Source organism: Canis lupus, chromosome 22 (assembly GCF_003254725.2).
Source record: "Canis lupus dingo isolate Sandy chromosome 22, ASM325472v2, whole genome shotgun sequence".
NCBI classification, from domain to species: domain Eukaryota; kingdom Metazoa; phylum Chordata; class Mammalia; order Carnivora; family Canidae; genus Canis; species Canis lupus.
In genome coordinates, this window is record NC_064264.1 from 59408121 (window position 1) to 59428084 (window position 19964).

Consider the following 19964-nt stretch of genomic DNA (forward strand, 5'->3'; position numbering starts at 1 on the left):
TCCTTTTGTAGTTTCAAAACTACATAGTTTCTCTTATGTAGTTTCAAAAAATTGTTATGTAGTGGCTGTATAGCATGTTACAGGACATGCACGTACACACGCACAAACACATGTACAACCAGCACGGGTCTGTGGGTGCTGCAGGAAGTTTCTTGCTCTTGCCCTGGAGTGCTGTGGCATCAGCCAGTGCCAGGCTGCTCATTAAGCATGTGTTTCAAATAGGCAGTTCTTTTGAATGATGATCTCACCCTGATTTCCAGCAGAGAACACTTCGCTCTTTCATTAAGCATGCCTTATTGGTTTGGGTAATTTGAGGTCATTGCTTGATTTTGAGTATTTTTTTATTGAACTTTTTTGCATTTAATTGTCAGTGTGATGGAATATTTTTGGGTTTTCCAGGAATATAAACCCCATGATGTTTCTGAGAAACTAGGTTTAATTTTATTTTGATTAAAGCTGTTTTTTTGAGAAAATAACTTGTTTTATTTACCTTAGGGATTGGCAAAATTTTTCTGCAAAGAAACCAAGTATTTTCAGCTTTACAGGCAATCTGGTTTTTGTTGCAATTGTGCTTTTGTTTTACAGCCATCAACAGGAATGGGCCTGGCTGTGTCTTGTGAAAACTTTTTAAATGAAAACAGGCATGTGGCCCTAGTTTTGCCCATTCCTTAATCACCAGCCGTAAATGCATGCGTAGGGAGAATTACCCTCCCCCATAATCACATTCCTAGTACAAGGAATTCCTGTTCTTTTACATAATTCTGGTCTATGCTAAATGGAACACCTTTCTGTAAATGCTACTCCATGGCAAATAAAGGTGGTGGTGGGGTGCCTGGATCTGGACCTCCGCATTCTGTGCCCCCAAGCTGGCCTGACACACGGTAGTTGGGTGCCTCAGAAGCTGACTGCTTGGGGTTAGAGATGAAAGAAACGACAACAGCTTGGTAGTATTCTAGAAATGGGCAGAACCTCATGATTGAGGGACCTCTGGTGGCAGCTGTTACATATTGATCTCTTTCAATCTTCCCCTCACAGCTCCCTTCCCATCCGATCGCCCCATCCAGCAAGCATGCAGACAGCAAGCCAGTGCCCCTGACACCTGCCTACCACACGCTGCCCCACCCCTCCCATCACGGCACTCCCCACACCACCATCAACTGGGGGCCCCTGGAGCCTCCAAAGACCCCCAAGCCATGGAGCCTGAGCTGCCTGCGACCTGCACCACCCCTGCGGCCCTCGGCAGCTCTCTGCTACAAGGAGGTGAGGTCTGAGCACCAGCGAGTGTGAAGTTGACGTCTTGGTGTGTTAGGTTGGCTATTCTGTGCCTCATTCTAGAGAATTCAGAAATACAGAAAATTCTATATTTCTATCTGCAATTCTTTGACTTAAAAATACAAACCTGGTTCAGAACTGTGAAGGTCTGCCTTGGTGGTTCTTCCCTTTCTCCTTTGGGTGGCATTTGCTCCTCTGTGCCCTTTGCGGATGAGCCTTGCTGCCTGCTACCTGGAGCCTGGAGCAGAGGGCTTCCCCGGACCTGGCCTCTGGGGACCTTCGATGTACTTTGCATGTCTAGTTCATGTTGGGTGTGGCCTAGGCTTTCTGACCCTTTTCCAGGCATGAGTGAAGGCCCACCTGGAACCCTGCATTGGTCACGAGTAGCTGTTTGAGTGGAAGACCACATGCGTGAATGAAGGTGGAAGAGTGGGGCTCTCTGACTCTGTTGGAGATCCAAGTCTTCTGCTCCCGAAGCTGTCCTGCATGGTCACACCAGATGCTTATGCTGAACCAACGTGCAGGAAAGGAAGTACCTCGAGAAATACGGTCTGAGAAATATTTGCACTTGAGGAAGGCCATAACTCAAGTGCTGGGCATAGGTCTGAGTGTGATTTCACATGGACAGCCTGAGTGCCAGCCCTGAGTGTGGGGTGTGGGGTGGGATGTCCTGGTGCACCTCTCCAGGTCCATTTGAGGTAGCATCTGCCTGAGGCCCTGGACCCTCCACCTTGCTAGCAGCCCTCAATGATTTACGACCCACAGGAGTATTATATAGATTATAACTTGCCTTCTACACGTTTTTGTTACTGAATTTTGCTGTTAGGACCTTTCTTGCTGGTCATCACATGCCCAAGTCCTAGGTTTCTTTGCCACGGGCACTTAACATGGCGGATGTTGGTGTCTGTTACTAATTTAGCCGGTGTGGATCTCCCTGCTGGGAGGTCAAGGGTGGGCTGAGAAGAGGAGGTACCCAGGCATCTGGTTCTGCAGGACCAGGGTTGGGATCTGTAACAGTGGCCCCGTGTCACTGAGTACCTCTGAACGATTAGTAGAGGTTCTCTTACAGAGTGTGCACGTGGGTCCATGGGCTGGCATGCAGCCTGTGTGTGCATGCTGTGTTACCCAGGGCTCTGTCTCTGTTCGTTTTGAAGTGTGGAAGCCATACAACATGTGCTGTGTTTACTTTTTTGGAAACGGGTTTTTTTTTTTTCTTTTTAAAGATTTATTTATTCATGAGAGACACAGAGAGAAAGAGGCAGAGACATAGGCAGAGGGAGAAGCAGGCTCCTCGTGGGGAGCCCGATGTGGGACTCGATCCCGGGTCTCCAGGGTCATGCCCTGGGTTGAAGGGGGCGCTAAACCGCTGAGCCACCTGGGCTGCCCTGGAAACAGGTTTCTGCTGCATTTTTAAGAGCCCATACAGTTTAGCAGAGGAGATCTTGGAAGAGCTACCTTTAAAAACCAAACTGTGTCCCTTCTATGCTCTCAGTCTGTTCCCTCCCGTAGCCCACGTTGGTGTCACAGCTTAAGATTCACAAATAGCTCATATGCCTTGTGTGATGCAGAAGTGAGACCTTCTCAGTGTTGAGTACACGCTTGGCAGCTGGCGCCTGGCCTGCCTGGGTGGACTGTAGCCTGCTCTGTGTATCTCCAACTGCTGTGTGGTCTTTGGTAGCTGTATTTCAGGGGGAGGGGCAGACCATTGCATTGTGACTTAGGCGTGAGCTGGCATGTGCACACCAGGGGTAGAGCCAGTGCTCTGTCGTCTGCATGCCTCTTCCCTCAAGGCCCATGGGCAGATCTCTTCCCTTTCCTCCTTTCTTGAGGCCTCCAGTCATTGCCAGAAGGAATTGTTTTTGCCTTTCCTCTAAAAATAGCCTTAGTTTTCCGGGTCTTTCTCTGGTTCTCTACAACAGATGGGTCTGCTCCAGAATTAGCAGCATGCATGCATCTCTGCCTGTGTCAGCCAGCCATCCCCTCTCCTCTCCAGATGCTGCTGGTCTGCTGCGAGCCTGCAACACCTCTGTGGTGTGTTGTCACAGTGCTGACAGGTCCCAGTGACACAGGGGTTTCCATCAGAGCCTGAGCCCTATTGATTTTATATGAATGCTCAGCAGCTGACCAAGAACTCCCAGTACTAGTAAAGTAGGGAGCTCTTCACTGTGAGTGGCTGTAGTTGCTTCCTATTTCTTTTTTTTTTTTTTTTAAAGATTTTATTTATTTATTCATGATAGTCACACAGAGAGAGAGAGAGGCAGAGACATAGGCAGAGGGAGAAGCAGGCTCCATGCACCGGGAGCCCGATGTGGGACCCGATCCCGGGTCTCCAGGATCGCGCCCTGGGCCAAAGGCAGGCGCCAAACCGCTGCGCCACCCAGGGATCCCAGTTGCTTCCTATTTCATGCCGTCACCGACTCATCCACACACCAGGAAAAGTTACTGCCTTTGGAATGTCAGCACTTTTTCCTCTTTTTTTCTCTCTAGGATCTTAGTAAGAGTCCCAAGACCATGAAAAAGTTGCTACCTAAGCGCAAGCCTGAGCGGAAGCCTTCAGATGAAGAGTTTGCACTGCGGAAAAGTAAGTAATACACTGCACGTGTGGCAGAGGACACGGGCCCATCTTGTGCATAGCACTCATGGAATAGAGGGCTGGTGGCTTTCTAGAGGCTTCAGCTGTGGGGTTTGAGTCTTGACGTCTTGTGTAAAGAGCATTGAGGAGTGAGAGCAGCGAAGCCTTTCGGCATTGACGCGCACAAGCAGGAAAGCTGCCTAGCAATGCCATGTGTGGTTTCCTACTTGATGGAACTGCTTGTGCGCTCTGGGCCTCCCTGATTCCTTGTCCTGTGAATCCAAGCCAGGTGTGCAGGGTGGACCTGGGGCTGCCTGCTCTTTCTGGCCCTTCCTTGCCCTGTGGTCTTCATGTGTCTGGGGAACACCCCCACCCTGCTTTGCGGCCATAGTCCTCGTTTCTCCATGTTTGTACTACTCTCACTGCCTGGCTATAAACTTGTGAAATGCTGGGAGTGGTGCTGGATTCAACACTTGACCTCCCAGACAGCCTGGCTCACGGGAGATGCTCAGTTGATCGTGCGAGCCAGTAGAGCTATTTTGAGATGCCACTGGAGAGAGTAAGTGTGCGCAAATGCCCACCCACTTCTTCCCACTGCCAGTCTGGTTTTCTGGTGTGACGGGCAGAAGGGGTTCCATGGGCACAGATGGCTGTGGGACTGTCTGGCACAGCAGGAGGACTTGAGGCTCAATAGGGAAACGGCCCAGACAGTGGGAACCTCTGTCTCCTTGGCCCCCTGCATCCCCTTACTCCCCACGTGCCTAGGACCTGTCACAGGTCCTGACTGTGGAGCATTGCTCTTCTTTTTTGCCATATTTATCTGGGACCCTCCAGGGATTTGTTTATAAAAAAAAAAAAAAACTCATGGAGAGACGTTTCTAGTCAGAACATGAGTGTGGCTAATGTTGCCCCAAGGAAGGCGACTGCTTGGTTCGGGGGCTCTGCAGGATCCCCAGAGCCCAGGCAGCCCACACATGGGCCTGCTCCACCAATTGTCCCAGGACGATAAGCTGGAAGTGGCAGATGCAGTGAATGGCCTGGGACGCTCACAGTATTCCGCCCCCTGCCGTGTACTGCAGTGGGCACTGTGTTGTTTGCCATCATGGTGGTCGTTGTCCTCCTAATCCTAAGCATGGGCCACGTGCCCAGGGCATCTGGTGAAAGGGGTCAGGAGAGCCCTGCCTTGGGGGCTCTAGAGCCAGTGCCTGGGAACTAGCTCTCCCACAGTCATCCACTGGGCTGTTTCCTCCATCCGCACAAGGTGCTTATTTGAATGACAGCCACTCCCCCTACCTTCTGGCCACCCTTTCTAAAATGGCCCCAGCATCTCTCCCTCCTCCACTCTTTGCACAGCACACTGTTGACCTGTTTAGTCTCCTGTTTCTACTGAAAGGTGTCTCTGTGGGTGAGCCCCTGGGGCTCATGCAGGAGGTGGTGGGGTGGTGGTGAGAGAGGACCCTCAAAGGTGCCTTGAGCAGTTGGGCAGTTGCAGTCCTGCTGTCAGCAGAGAGGGTGCTGGGCCTGGGTTTGAACAGTATCATGGATTTCTGTATTGAGAGCAGGTGAGCAGCAGTGGGAGTGGGGGGGGCAGGTAGGAGGCAAACTGAGTGAGGTGACCAGGTGACGATGGTGTAGTCATCATGGACAGAGTTCAGATTTTTTTGAAGAGGGAGCCTGCAGCTGTGGTTTCTCAACTGGGGGTGTCTTTGCACCCCTGGAGATACTAACATCTTGAGGCCTTTCTGGTTACCACAATTGGGTGTGGGTATTGCTGCCTTATAGTGGGTAGAGTCTAGGGATGCTGCTTAATGTCCTAGAGCACACAGGACGACCCCCCAGCACAGTCGTGCCAGGGCTGGGAAGGATTCCTGCAGGAGGAATCACAGGCCCTGGCAGGTGGTGAGAATTCAGGACTGCTCAAGCCATGAGATGGACTGTGAAGAGGAAGACAGAGTCTGGGTCTGAGGAGGTGAGGCACCAGCAGAGGGAATGTGGAGAGACTGGGAGATTGAAAGGAGAGCCAGGGGTTCCATGTGGATTAGAGGAGAGATGTGAGCTGTGTGACATCTGTATCAGGAGGGTATAGTCCCATGGTAATTTCCCAAGTTATTTTAGTCTTGCTTACGTTCGGAATCAATAGCCTTTGCCATGTAGGAAATGTGAGGAAAGGAGGATCACCATAGACTTAATGCTATATCCTGCAGAGGCCGGTGAGTGTGCTTTCTTTGAGCGTACCAATCCACATATGACGTAGCCATCTGATCTATCGTCTGGACAGGTTGTCACCTGCAAAGGTCATTGTCCTCTGGGCAGAGGTGGAATGACGTGCCTGTAAGGTTGCCATTCAGCAGGTCCTGAAGTAAAATGAGGAAGGCCCTCTCTTGGTCCTGAGGGAAGAGCCCATCATGAAACGATGGGCTCCATTCAGTGACATTTAAGTCCCTTTCTCCATAGCTCTTAAACTCTTGGTGCTGAGATTTGTATTTTCTTTTTAAAAAATTTTTTGGTGTAGTTGACACACATTGTTCCGTGAGTTCCAGGCCATAAGTCTGTATGCTATGCGATGCTTAACACCAGTGCAGCTCCCATCTGTGACCATACAGCGCCAACATGCCATTGACTGTATTCCCTATGCTGTGCCTTCCATCCCCACGACTGACTCCTTGACTGGATGTTTGGCACCTCCTATTCCCCAGCTTGTTTACTCCTCAGGCCATCAGTTCTCTGTTACAGGTCTAATGGTGCTTTTTTAAAAATTTCTTTGTTTTTACTTTAGATTCCACATATGAGTGAAATCATGGTATTTATCTTCCTTAGTCTGATGTATGTCACTTAGCCCAATATTCTTTGTCCATCCATGTTGTCACAAATGGCACGATCTCATCTTTCTTATGCATGCGTCATATTCCTGTGTGTGTGTGTGTGTGTGTGTGTGTGTACACACATCTTCCTTATCCATTCATCTGTTGGTGGGCACTTGGGTTGGTTGTGTCCATGACTTGGCTCTTGTAGATAATGCTGCAGTAAACATAGGGGTACCTCTATCTTTTCAAGTTAATGTTTTTGTCTTCTTTGGGTAAATATCCAGTAGTGGAATTACTGAATCATATGGTATCTTGAGATAAAGTGGGAGATACCATAATTCCAGATTTCAAGTTATGCTACAAAGCTGGTTCTAATTGAAATAGGTACAAAAATATACATACGTCAGTGGAACAGAATAGAATGCCAAAATAAACCCATGCTTATATGGTCATTCCAAGACAAAGGAGGAAAGAATATATGATGGGGAAAAGAACAGTCTCTTCAAACAGTGGTGTTGGGATAACTGGACCACTTTTTTACATCATACACAGAAATCAACTCAAAGTGGATTATAAAGACCTAAATTTGAGATATGAAACCATAAAAATCCCAGAAGTCATTGATGTTATATATTTTAGTAATGTCTGCCTTGCCTTATATCATATCTTACTATCATAAATTGTTGAGGCTTTATATAGCTTATAAATATTCAAGATTTCCATACTTCTACATTTTTATTAGAGTAGGTGAGCCTTTTAAAATAAATACCCAAAGGTGATATCTTAGAAAATATAAAAGAATATAGAAAACTTAAAACAGAAAAGAGGAATAGTTCAACCATAGGGTCATGTGAAGTATGCTGGGTGTGAGGTTCTGAATCCGGGACTGATATCACTAGATGTTGTTAGTCTGGAAGAGTCTATCCTTCTGCATACCTGTAGTCTGAGCACGAGAAGCCAGTGTCTGGAGTAATCCGTAATTGGGGAGCTCTGGTTTAACACCTTCAAGGTTGAGGTTGTGCTTTTTTTCATCCTAGATAAATTCTTGAGTGCAGACTGGAGGGTCAGAGCTTTCCAGGGTCCTACCTGTCTTCATGCTATCAGCTGTGGGTGGCACTGGGGATTGTCAGACTTGGTATTTTTGTTAGGCTGGTGTGTGAAAACCTGATGCTTTGTTCTGTTACTTCTTAGCGAGAATAAACCTCTTATGGTGTTCTTGTGTGAGTTGCTTGTTCCTGGCCCGTTCTTCAATTCCAGCATGGGAGGACACTCTTTCTTATGGGCTAGGAAGACTGCTTTTATATATATATTTAGGGTACTAACCTTTTTGCTAGATATGTTATGCATAAACAGTACTTTAAAAAATAGAACTGCTTTGTAAATATTGGAAAGTCCTTATCTGAGAAGAAAATAGAGAAATTGTTTTTTAGTTTGTGACCTGTTGTACATGTCAACTTTTAGCTTGATTGTGGCGTGTCATATCTTGACAGGCACAGCTGCTTTGGAAGAAGACGCACAGATTCTGAAAGTCATTGAAGCTTACTGTACAAGCGCCAAAACGCGGCAAACCCTCAACTCAAGTAAGTTTCACAGTTGCGGACTAGGAACTGCAGTGCCTCACTGGGGTTAGAGTCGCCATCAGGAGGGGCCGGTGCTGGGCCCCAAATGCAACCCGTGGGCATGGCGGAGCAGTCCTCAGTGAGGGACACTTGGCTGGCCAGCCTGGCGTCCTAAGTCACCGCAGAGGGGCTGACCTGCCAGTAAGAGAATGGAATTCTACACACTGTCCAGTTGGGAAACGTTACGTAGGAGATGCTGCCAGAGTTTAAAAGCTTTCTTCTATTTAGAGAAGATGTGCTTAGAAGACAGAAGATTGGTTCAATTATTTTTAAGCTATTTAAGCTATTGGTGTGGTTAGTGGGGTCTTTTTTTCATAGAATTGTAAAAAATAACCTAGAGCCTTTTTAGCCCCCATTCCTCCCCCTCTTTTAAATGATGCATTTAGAAATTTTTGGAAGTAGACCCCAGCTAATTTATTTGGTAGATTGCAGCACCATTGAATTTTCCTTTATCTTTATACATAAAGTCTTACTTAGTAAGAAAATCTTAATCTGTTTTGACGGAAAAAAAGTGGGCTCTTCTTGTTTGCAACCTCCCAGCATTTGAAGATGGGGCAGATGCAGGGGTGTGTGTGGTTTGTTTAGAAGAAAGGGCTGATTTACTCTCTCTTCTCACTGGAGCCAGGGCCATGGGCACCACGGGGTCCTGCACTGTCATTTCTAGGTGGGCTTTCTTGGGTCTGTTTTTGTTTTGTTTGAGAACTGGATCTCTGTATTCTGGCATAGAAACTTGTTTCTGTTGGATTTTGTGTTTTGGATTCCCTTTCCACCCTGACTTTGGGCACATTGCTGATCACTGCTTCATTCCCACCACCTTTTCTGTGGCGGTTCAAATCTGCATCCTAGCTAGTGTCAAGACTGATTCTGGAAAAAAGGACAGGTGGGAAAGGGAATTTTTACGTGCTTTAGCTTTTGTTAAAGATGGCGACAGCTTAAAAAGGTAGGGCTGGCAGGATCAAACTCCAGGCACAGTCTGCAGTGACTTCTCTGTGGCCATATTTTAAATGTCCGATCTGCGCCATTGAAATTCTTGTTTATACTTGATACTTGCCCTGGTGAGAATGCTTATTCATAGTAACTGGTCAGCAGAATGGGGGAGACATAGAAAGGCCTGAAGGTTGGGTATACGTAAAGCCAAACAGTCATTTGTAAATACAGCCTATTTTGTCTTTTGAGATACTGGTTTTCTTAGATTTGATAAGAAATGTGTTTTAAGTAGTAGGCTATGTAAAACGTGGCCATAGTGTTTGGGTTTTGAGTTTGAGATTTTAAAGAATTCTCTCAACTTGAATTACTTAAAATTTTAACCTGGTAGTGTCAGGTAAACAGACCGGGTAACATGAACTTTGTATGTATGTCTGTGAGAGTCTCATTTGTTCATCTGGGAGACCGTGCCCCATGCCTGTGGCCTCGTTGCTTTGGCTGCCTGGAAGTGATGGCCTGTAGATTGTGTACGTTATTTGTCCTCTGTATTACGTGTTTCCATTTCTCCTGTGTAAGAAGAGCATTGCATGATATGTGGATTTTTGTTTTCAGCTGATAGTCTGGGGCCTTGTGTATAATCCCAGGTGACTGTAACTCAAGGAGTCTTGGGACCAGATAGGATGAGGGGAAAATGATCTTTGATGCTGGAAAGGTAGTGTGGGGTTACAATGGAGGTAGCTCTTTTCAAGTTAAATGCTTAGTAAAAACAGGATAATACACTTGACCTTAAAATTCACCTCCTGTCAGCGTATGTTTGGATGCCAAGATGTTACAAGCCAGACATCTTTGGTATCAATTTCTGTCTCAAGAAGTAGTGATCTTCATAGAGTCCAGGGATTTAATTGGAGGAATCCAAACTGGCCCACTTCTGCTTGTTCTGGTTTGGGAATGGAATGAATTTGGAGTGGACGCAGGACTAGGATGGCCAGCGGTTGCCGTGGTGTGCATTGTGCGTCACGCAGTGTCCCTGCATGCCTCCCTCGCGGCTGCCTGGCCAACACCCTTGCTCCCTGTGGCTGACTCCTCTCGGGCTGCTTTCTCTTCTCCTGTCTATGCCGATTGTCCTGTCGCCCTCCTGTGAACTCAGTGGCTCTTGGCTTATCGTGTCTCTTGTCCTGCCAGTAAAAGGGTCTGCATCAGGACTGGGAATGTGGGAACAGGCATCCTACTTTTTCTGTTGCCCTGGCTGAGCTCTGGGGAGCACTGCACTCTGAGTGTGGTGCGGCTGCAAGGGGGGCCCCTTTCTCCGCTCTGAAATGTTTACGGTGCTGGTGGTTTAGATAAGGTAAGTTTAGACCCCACCATTAAGATAACTTCTGGGGACTTAGAGACTGGCAACGGGAGAGCTTCCTCTGGGACTCTCCTGCTTCCATACGTCCATATAAAGAACACTTTCTACTGAAATGCATAAATGGCTCCTTTTACAAATGTCCTAAACGAGACTCCTGGTTCATAGAGTGGAATAGAATTACTTGTGAAATGTCTATAGAAGTATCCGTGGACATGGGCTTATGTAAGGGACAGTTTGGGAACAATATTGTGACTGCGGTTTATTGAAATCCAGTTTTACTCTGCGGGTTGTGCTATTAAAACCCACCGTAAATAAGGAGAAATGAACATTGTTGCCAGTTTTTAACAATATTTTCTCTCTTCCTTCTCTTCCCATCACCTTTTGCTTTTGTTTCCATGTTTTTGGTTGTGGCTCTTCCTGTCCGTCCCCTCCCACCTCTGCCTGTCACTCCATCCGTCCCCGTCGTAGCATGGCAAGGCACTGACCTGATGCATAATCACGTCTTGGCCGACGACGACCAATCAAGTCTAGACTCCTTGGGTCGTCGCAGTAGCCTGTCCCGTCTGGAGCCTTCAGACCTCTCGGAAGACTCTGACTATGACAGTATATGGACAGCCCATAGTTACAGAATGGGTTCTACATCTCGTAAGAGCTGTTGCTCATATATCTCTCACCAGAACTAATGCACTTCTGAGCTTTTCTTAACAAATGCTTGTTGTATCGCAGCCTGCTTTTCTTAGATGTTTTCTTGCTGTTCCTTGTCTTTTATGTGATATTTTAACAACTTTTGAGAGCGTTGCTGATACTTCCCGTTGTACTTTGTGGAGGCCCACTGGCCAGTTCTACAGTCCATGCGAGCTGCCGCAGTGGAAGGAGACGGTGCGCTCGTGGGGTCGCGCCCCAGGGTCCTTTCCTACGTGGGTGGCGGTGGCTCTCCAGCTCTGGGTTCCCGTTCTCACTGTAGCACCCATCTCATTTCTTTTTGGATACAGCTGTGTGAACACTTTTATATTTTATACTGAGACATATAGGTTTGTGATCTAAGTGCCAGCACCATGGAGGAGACTGGCCTGATTAGGGATCTAAATGTTGTATGTTCAGTGGACCCACTGATGACTGAGTTGAAGACAGGGGCAAAGGAAACATGCTGTAGAAGGACACAGTCCAGTTCAGACAGCTGTGCTCTGAGGGCTCCTCAGGGTGCTTTGTAGCCATGGAGAGCCGTGTGTGGGTGTGGCTAGCATGGGCTCTGGGCCATGGCAGGAGAATCTGCTCTCATCAGGGTGCCACAGACAGCCAACCCATCTCCCCATTTGCCCATGGGCTAGGGGTTCTCTGAGGGCCTGGTTACTGTCAGAGCTCAGACCCTTCCCCACAGCATCATACCAAACACTCCTTAGTTGGAGCAATTGCTCTTCAATGGTGCTTAGCACACCCGTGCCACTCCACTGAAGATTCGGTCCAAACTCGGAAGCACTCAGCCTCTGAAGGTGTACATGAGACTCTGTTCAGAGCCAGGTGAGTGCTTGGCTTCAGTCCCAGCCTGGCTGCGCCCCGACATCCCTGTCACGCTGCCTGTGATGGACACATGGTTTGTTTTCAGCAGCTTGCTGCAGTGAAACTCTGTTTACAGCAACCCATCATATGTAACCCTCATTCCTCATTGTCACGGGAACACCTGAGTCCATTGAAGACCTCAGTTACTATATAACTCACTTAATAAGAAAATCTCAGATGGAGAGGGGTGCCCCCACATCCCTGGAATTTGTTGTAAGGAGATTTCACTGGCCTCACTTAGATGAATTTCTGCTTCAGAAAGAACTGAATGTGACCTGTTACATTCAGTTGTAGCACCCAGACCCACATCTAGTCATTGTCTCTCATGCATGCTGCACTTGGTGTGAAAATGGAAACTCGAGGTTGTTAAGTATTCGTTGAAACCAGCTTCAGAAAACAAGATGCCATAATAAAGTGGGAATAACCTGTTTCCCTCTCCCCAGAGTGGCTGGGGTCCCCCCACCCCTAAACCCACGTATTCGGTGTCTGATTCTGTTTGCACACAGATGACTGAGCCGTACCCTATGCCCTTGTTGGCTGGGCATTGGGTCCTGTTGCTCACATACCCAGAGGAGCTGGTGGACCCTGGCAGTGGTGTAGTGCTCAGAGTCAGATGGCTTGAATACTGCGTGCGGTGAGTTATTGAGGGAACCAACGTTCCAAATACTTCTGTGCCCAAGTATCTATTGAGCCACTCATGCCATCTGGAGATTTCATATTTTTATATCAATTAGTATAAATAAAAAAGTTGAGTAGCATCTTATTAAAATTAGAGCCCAGTATTAACCCACGGTAGAGATGGGATTTATAGGTGTTCAGCCAAATAATAAATGGAATTTTGGGAGAAATAGGGCTATGAAGTTCACGCACTGAACTGAGAAGCAGTTGTTTGATTTTTGTATCCGTACAGTAGTCGCCTTTTCTGGCACTGATAATACAAAGTCTTTTTGTTTGCTTTGAGGCTCTCATTTGTGCGTTGGCTTAGACGCCTTTGCCATGCCTCAGTGAGCCCGTGTTGTGCGCGGCACATGCCCCCCAGCATTAAGGTACACAGTTGCCGTACAGGGATATTTCTTTATTGCCAAGTGTCGTCTGGATTGTCTTCCTGAGACCTTTCATTTTCTCTACACCAAGGTTTGACATGATTCCATCAGTCCTTTGGTACCAGTGAAAGCCACGTGGGCAGTGATTTTGCCGATGCTGGGATCACTGCATAATGACACCCTGACTTTTGGTTGTTGGGGCTTGTTTTGAATGTCTGGCACCATTAGCTCTTGTGACCTGGTTGGAAGTGTTAGTGCCACGGGCCTGAACGCGGTCCCTCAGTGGCAATGGCGGCGTGGCACCCCGAGGGCTGGGGCATGCCCAGGTGGAGTCTGGTTGGGGCAGCTCTGTCCTGGCCGCATGCACAGTTAGAGTGGTAGTGTGTGGGTGCAGACCCTGGACCCAGAAGTGGGTGGGAGCCATCCTGGGCCTTCGTGGGGGCCTGCGTGGTGTGGACATTGAATTGATGCTTGCCACAGTATATAAGCTATATTATGTGTTTTGCGTAAAATTGCCAAAACACAGTAATGTGTATATAGTGGTATAAGACCTTGAAAAAAATCTATATATTGTGCTTTTTCTCTGTGAATGGGAAAGCCATTTTTAGTGGGTGACTGCCATTTGAAGACTCAGTTGGATGTATACCTGAATGTTGCATTGTATTGTACAGTATGCATATTGTCTGTGGTTGCATATGGCAATGAAGTGTTTGTTTTATAAAAAAAAAAAAAGACATCTGTTATGTACAGTTGAAATAAATTTTGCATTTGCTAGCCTGTGGCTTTTAATATTTGTTACTGGGGGATGGGGGAGTAGCATAGCTTGCAACTGAATATGATTTGGCTGTTCTCCTGTACATTGTCTTCCAGAGGAAGGCCAGGCAACGGGACACTTTCTGTCTGGTTTGATAGAGAAATGTGCACTTTCTTAGACCAAATATGTTCTAGACAATACAGGGTCACTCCTGACATGCCTTTATTTCCTTTTTTTTTTTTTTTAAGAAATTTTCAGTCACCAGAAGGTTTGAGTTCAGAAAGAAGCACTCTTGGTTCTTTGTGCATAAATGGGGGGGGGGGGGAAGCCCAACTTCAATAGTTGTGGTTTTTTTTTTTTTTTTTTTTTTTTTTTTTTTTTTTTTTTTTTTTTTTTTTTTTTTTTTAAGAATAAGGTCAGTCTTTGAGTGCATGCCCAGCTGGCTAAGAAGCAAAAAGGAGTGTCAACGTGGGGCTGGGGCAGGGTGCAGGCAGTAAACACATGCAAATTGTTCCCTAAAGAGATTCCTCACATTTTCCTAAGGAAAAAAAATCAGAATCCTGTGATAGCCATAAATAACAAAGGACCTTTGGTAAATAATTTCTGAAAGTTGTAATATTTTCCCTTCAGGCTGAAAGTTCAGTTTCAATTGAGTATAATTAGGTGCAGGTTTTAGAGGGATTATGAATTTAAAGAAATTATGGATTGCTACCACAAATGTACTGGACAGCTGGCCAAATAGGCAGATGATCTTTTCTGACAAACAATGTGTTTAGGTTTTTGAGGCAAGGCGATTCAGTCATATGCACACATGCACACATGCATGCCCTGGAGTTGATGGAGCTGTGTGTTCTATCAGTGTTTCTGGTCAGGCGGCGGTCTGACCACAGAGAGGTGCCCTGGGCTTTGAGCCTCCGGCTCTGTGCTGCCCAGGCAAGTCCTCTGTGCAATTCAAGCGCTCGCTAGATCCGTGTTTTTGGAAGACCTATGGTGCTCTGAGGGTCTGCAGATGTTTTGGGGGTGGGCAGGACTACAAGTGTCTCCAGTTTGTAGATCACACCTCTGAACCAGCACACTCCCTGGCTCCCCAAGCCACCCTCTCCTACCCGGCTCCAGCTGTGTGACCCAGAGCAGCCCCTTCTGGGGGCGGTGTGCAGCTGCCGTGCCGTGTGAGTCTGTGGGCCTCAGTAGCCCGATCCTAGGCATCTGCAGACACCTTCTTGGGGGGGGGTCTTCTAGTTGGAGAAATGCTGGATTGGTGCTAGGTGTAAATTATAGTTTCATTGTATTCACCCCTGTACTGAACAGCAACAACAAATCCAACCAGCAGTTGTGCGCAGACAGGGTTGTAGGCTAGTCCAACACTCCTTTTGATCTGTGACATACAAAATGATGCAATGTTGCTGAGATGAGGGTCAGCACTCAGGTGACTTTAGGAAATGCTGAATTAAAGTAGGTGGGTGTTGCTACTGCACGCTTCCTGAAAACTGTCAACATGCCACGTGTGTACTGTGGACCTTCCAGAAGTGGCTGTAGCCATCAGCTTTTTCCAGAACAATGTGGTGCAGAACCCCTGTTAGATGGTGGAGGGGCAGCAAAGTATCCTCCGAACTGAGAAGGCACTTTGAGGGTAGAAACGGAAGGAGGTGATGCCAAATGTTTCCACAGAGCATTATTCAGGGGGGTCCCCCTTACTGCTGTTGGGTGGGCTCGTGGGCGATGATCCAGGTGCTGCATGGCTGCTCTCCAGGAAGTCCAGACCTTTGTCCACAGATCACATAGATCAGTGGGATGAGCAGCAGAGGGCCGAGTGGGGGTGGGGGGAGGACAAGAAACTTTTCTCTCCTAGCTGTCAGAACAACTTCAGGAAAGTTCTGGACAGGTGTTCCGGTCAGGGCACATATTCCCTCCCAGGGGCCTGGAGCAGTAGCTCCGAGGCAAGTCATCGTGTGGATGTGAACAAGATGGAATCGGTATTACCAGCCATCGCTCCCCGTTACCTCCTGGAAATGCAGACCTTGAATGTGCTGGAGCCATCATGAACCCATTCATCTGTGTTGCAGCCCTTAGATGTTTTTAAATAAAGTGACAGAACATTCTTCGTGAGTTCGGTTGTTTTTCCAAACTTAAATAATTCAGGGAAAACATGGTGTGATCCCTCTAGAAATACTTAAGTTATCTTTGAGATAACGTGATAAATCTACTTCGTAAAATTTGGCTATTTCTGTAAGAACAAACTTATAAACCTCCCTGGAGACTATTCCTTTATTTTGCTGAAAAACCAAGTTTTCTAGAAAAATGTTACATTGAAATTAGGCACATTATTAGCATCCTGTGAATTTCTCTGCAGGCTAGTAAAGTCTACAAGCTGCGGTTTACCAGCTGCCTGGTGCACTGTCAAATCCGTACATATCATTTTCTACACCACCTTTCAGGAATTACCAATTAAGTCTGTACATTTTGCCTGTAACATTCTCAAACTGAAGGTTTTATAGTAAATTCTGGTGTGCTTTCAGTGCGTTTCCAAAAATAACCACCATGTATGTGTGACTCTTACACCAGTTCTCATGGGCTTAGTCCTCTGATGTCACGTTACCTATTGGAGTTTAGGGCTTTTATCTTTGTGACTTTATCTGGTAAAAGATCTTGGATGTGATTCTTAAATTCTCAGAGCAGCTCTGCAGAGCGGGTGAGCTCTGTTTTCGAGTCTTGGGCCTCCATACTCCTGCGGGTGGGATGGCACCTGCCATCTGATCCATGCATGTCACCTTACGACACAGGTGTCCCTGGTTTCTCTTGGTGTTTGAAGCTGGGAGTGCTGGCAGCACCTGATGTGAGCCAGCTGCCCAGGAAGCAACAAGTGGTGGACATAGCCAGAGAGAGATGTAAGGAAGCCAGTCTTTCACAGCGCTGCCACATGAACATCTCATCCTGTCGTGTCCTCACGTGAATGAGCTAATGAGACGTCGTATTTCCAGCCAAGGGTGACGGACACACAACTGGTGCCTGTTGTGGTCTGACCATGATGGAGCAGGTGATGGCGAGGGCGCTTAGTATCTGGCTAAGTTGTCCGATGACTTCTCTTCACAGCAAAGTCGCCAAAGCCATTGTTTGCTACATGTCTATGCACATGTGAATTCTTATGAATCCCTTTGTTTTTCTGGGCAAAATAGCTCATGAACTAAGTCTTCAGATGAAAACGGAGGGAACGTTGCATGTCTTGGAAGCACGGGATGTTCCATGGCCTTCAGAACTTTTACCTCGGCTTGTCCCGCTGAGCTTTCTCTTATTTGTCTCACATACCAGTTTCCTTCCTGAGCAGTATTTTCCGGTGTGGCCCAGAAGCCCCGGAAGGGCCTAGAAGACAACGTGCCTGCAATCCGTCACAGAGCCGTGGCATGTGGAATAGGTGATCCTCCAGGAGGCAGTTGTTAGCAGTGATGTCTTTAAAAACGTGTTCCTCTGAGGATGTTTCACTCTGTCTGAAGAGTAATTCCTTTTGTGGATGGGTGACTGTGATAGGGTGGGTGGGTAGGGCAGCCCCATAGTGAGGGGTACAACAGAGCGACGCCTCCCTGTCCCTGGCAGTGATGGGTGTGAACAGAGGAGCATCAGTGGACAGTCCTGTTTGAAACCATGCCGATGCACCCCCATACCCCAGCCTGTCGTGACGAAGTCCCAAGTGCTCCATCTGACCATAGTCCTGAAGTTACAATGCACCGAGGGGGCCCTTCCTTCCTTGCTATAGAAACGTGTGTGTGCTGGAGCTCAGGCCGTGTGGCATACAGCGGTACTTGCCCAGAGTTTAATCTTCTCATGCTTGGATGACAGGAGGAGGTCAGCAGCCTAGCTTCATTTGGTTCCTGCCCTTACGTTTCATGGTGTGCTTGGATTTGACACCCTTCCCTGGCTGTGTGATGGAACGGAGCAGGTCTCGCAGACGTCCAGATGGTACCGGGGGAATCTAGGCCAAGGCCCTGTGGCCGGCACACTCCAGTGCTGTTCCCTGTGGCATGCTGCTTGTGAGCCCCGTGGCTGGCAGGCTCTGATGGTAATTGCTAGTCCTGGTCAGAGGAGTGTGAGCTGATACGAGGATGCTAAAACATCTTTAAATCCTTGTATCTTTAAGACGGTGTTCTAGTGAACGTCTCTGTGATGTGAGGAGGCACAGCCGGGAGACCAGCGGATTGTATCGGCATCTCCGTAATCAGTTAGCAGCTATCAGACAGCAAGTGTGTTTGTTTAATGGAGAAATGTTTGTCAAAATACCACTTGTGGGTGTTTGTATCCTGGGGGGTGCGTTCCTCCCTCAAACCAAACATTTATATTTCTCAATAAATGTTCTAGTGCTGTATAACCTTTAAGAAAGTACTACCTCAAATTTTCTTTCTTGTATCCTTCAAAAAGACTTGAATCTCCTTTCTTCCCTGTGAGATACTTGGGTTTCCTGATTTCTCAAAGACTTGTCCCACAGCGCAGGCTTCCTGGGATAGGGCCCCCACGCAGTGCTTCCTCGGTGTTGTCTGTGGTTTACCGCCTTCCATTTGGAAAAATGTGTATGTTCCAGGAAATGTCAAATTAGGTTTTCATGAAAGAATAAATCTTTTTCTAAACCACGTGCCTCAGTGTTTATTTTAATCTTGTTCTAGAGTTCAGTATTCGCCAGCATTTGTGAGCACTCTGTGTGCGTGCCCATCTGACCTACCTTCCTAATGTGCCCGGAATAAGCTGCCTCAAACTTTGGCTGGTTTCAGTGTTCCTCCCAATGTTTTTTGGTATTTATTCCAAAACATCCAGGGCCCTGGGTTCAGGACCTTGCTACCTGTGGAAGATTTCAGGATTTAAAAGCTCCGTGATCCCGATTCAGGAACCGAAGCTTAATAAATCGCCAAAAGGCTGGTGCTTCCTTGCATCTAGATGCTTTAGGCATGAGGAAGACTGAGTTCTCTAGGCAGAAGTGGAGAAAATTGGTAAAAGCTGTCTTTCCATGTTGTATCTTATAGAGTTTTGTAACACACGGTCCCTGGGATTTAATAGTAACTTTTAAGTTGTGTTGTCAAGTCAGGTTTTCAATTCTGCCAGTGCATTCACCTGTGGGTTTGTGTGTTTGTTTTAATGACATAGGTTCGCGCAAAGAGTCCGCTCCACAAGTTTTGCTTCCAGAAGAGGAGAAAATGATAGTTGAGGAAACGAAGAGTAACGGTCAGACGGTGATTGAGGAGAAGTAAGCAACCCCACCCCCCACACACACACACATGTCAGGGTGGGCACTGGCCTTAACCGGGACTTTAGCGTGGAGGGCTTGACGTGCCTCCAGCTGGAGCGCTGCTGTGTCTCATCCTAGCTCAGGTGTTCATCGTTTTCTGTTTCAGGAGTCTTGTCGACACGGTCTATGCATTAAAGGATGAAGTCCAGGAGTTGAGACAGGTGAGTCATAACCAGCTCTTTAACCCTGTAACCGGGTGGGAGGAAAGCAGCGGATGAAAAGCAAGCCCACTCATCCATATGCACAGTAGCACTGAAGGGCCGTCCTTCCTCTCAGTTACAGGGTCACTTTGGTTCCCGGTGAATGGGACAGGTCAGGAGGTACATTTTTAAAGTGACTTGTTCAAACTTTGTACTGTACTGTTGGCATCAAGTCCTCTGAGGTCCCTTTGGAATCGTCATTTAAAACCTCTGAAAATCCTACTGAGATTCTCTTTGCGACACTTGCTGACGTAACACATGGTCCTTGTTCTTAAGAAGTCAGGTGAACTTGGCTAAGCAACTGAGTGTATTTTGTATTTTTGCATATTTTGGATAAAGTATGTTACATACCAACTTGTGTCTCTGAGGAGCTCATGGTGAGCCTTGCATGCGAGGTGGGGGGGGGGTGGGGTGTGGTGCGCTCTGTGCCTGGACACGCACTCGGCCAACCTCTCTGTTTCAACATGGCTTCCAGGTGCCTCTCTTCTGCGTTTGAAGGGACACTCTGCAGTGGGTACGTGTTTGTGCAGGTGAAAGTGTGGAAGGAAAGCTCTACTCCTTTACTTGCGCATCCTTTCCGCTGCTGCTACCATTTTTCTGTA

The 19964-nt window shown here is 47.3% G+C and overlaps 1 protein-coding gene across 12 annotated transcripts in view; it reads left to right on the top strand.

The window, feature by feature from the left end:
• The window catches only part of ARHGEF7 (Rho guanine nucleotide exchange factor 7), a 126868-nt gene that overhangs the window by 104049 nt on the left and 2855 nt on the right, over nt 1-19964 (top strand). For 8 of the 12 annotated variants that reach the window (XM_025441044.3, XM_049099420.1, XM_035704651.2 and 5 more), the window contains 6 exons: nt 1036-1260; nt 3760-3853; nt 8139-8228; nt 11011-11187; nt 19021-19120; nt 19269-19323. In XM_025441044.3, the coding sequence (XP_025296829.1) occupies nt 1036-1260; nt 3760-3853; nt 8139-8228; nt 11011-11187; nt 19021-19120; nt 19269-19323 (741 nt within the window). Of the gene's footprint in view, nt 1-1035; nt 1261-3759; nt 3854-8138; nt 8229-11010; nt 11188-15810; nt 16182-19020; nt 19121-19268; nt 19324-19964 lie in introns of those variants that run through there. The other 4 variants (XM_025441045.3, XM_049099421.1, XM_049099419.1 and 1 more) reach the window with 2 other exon arrangements.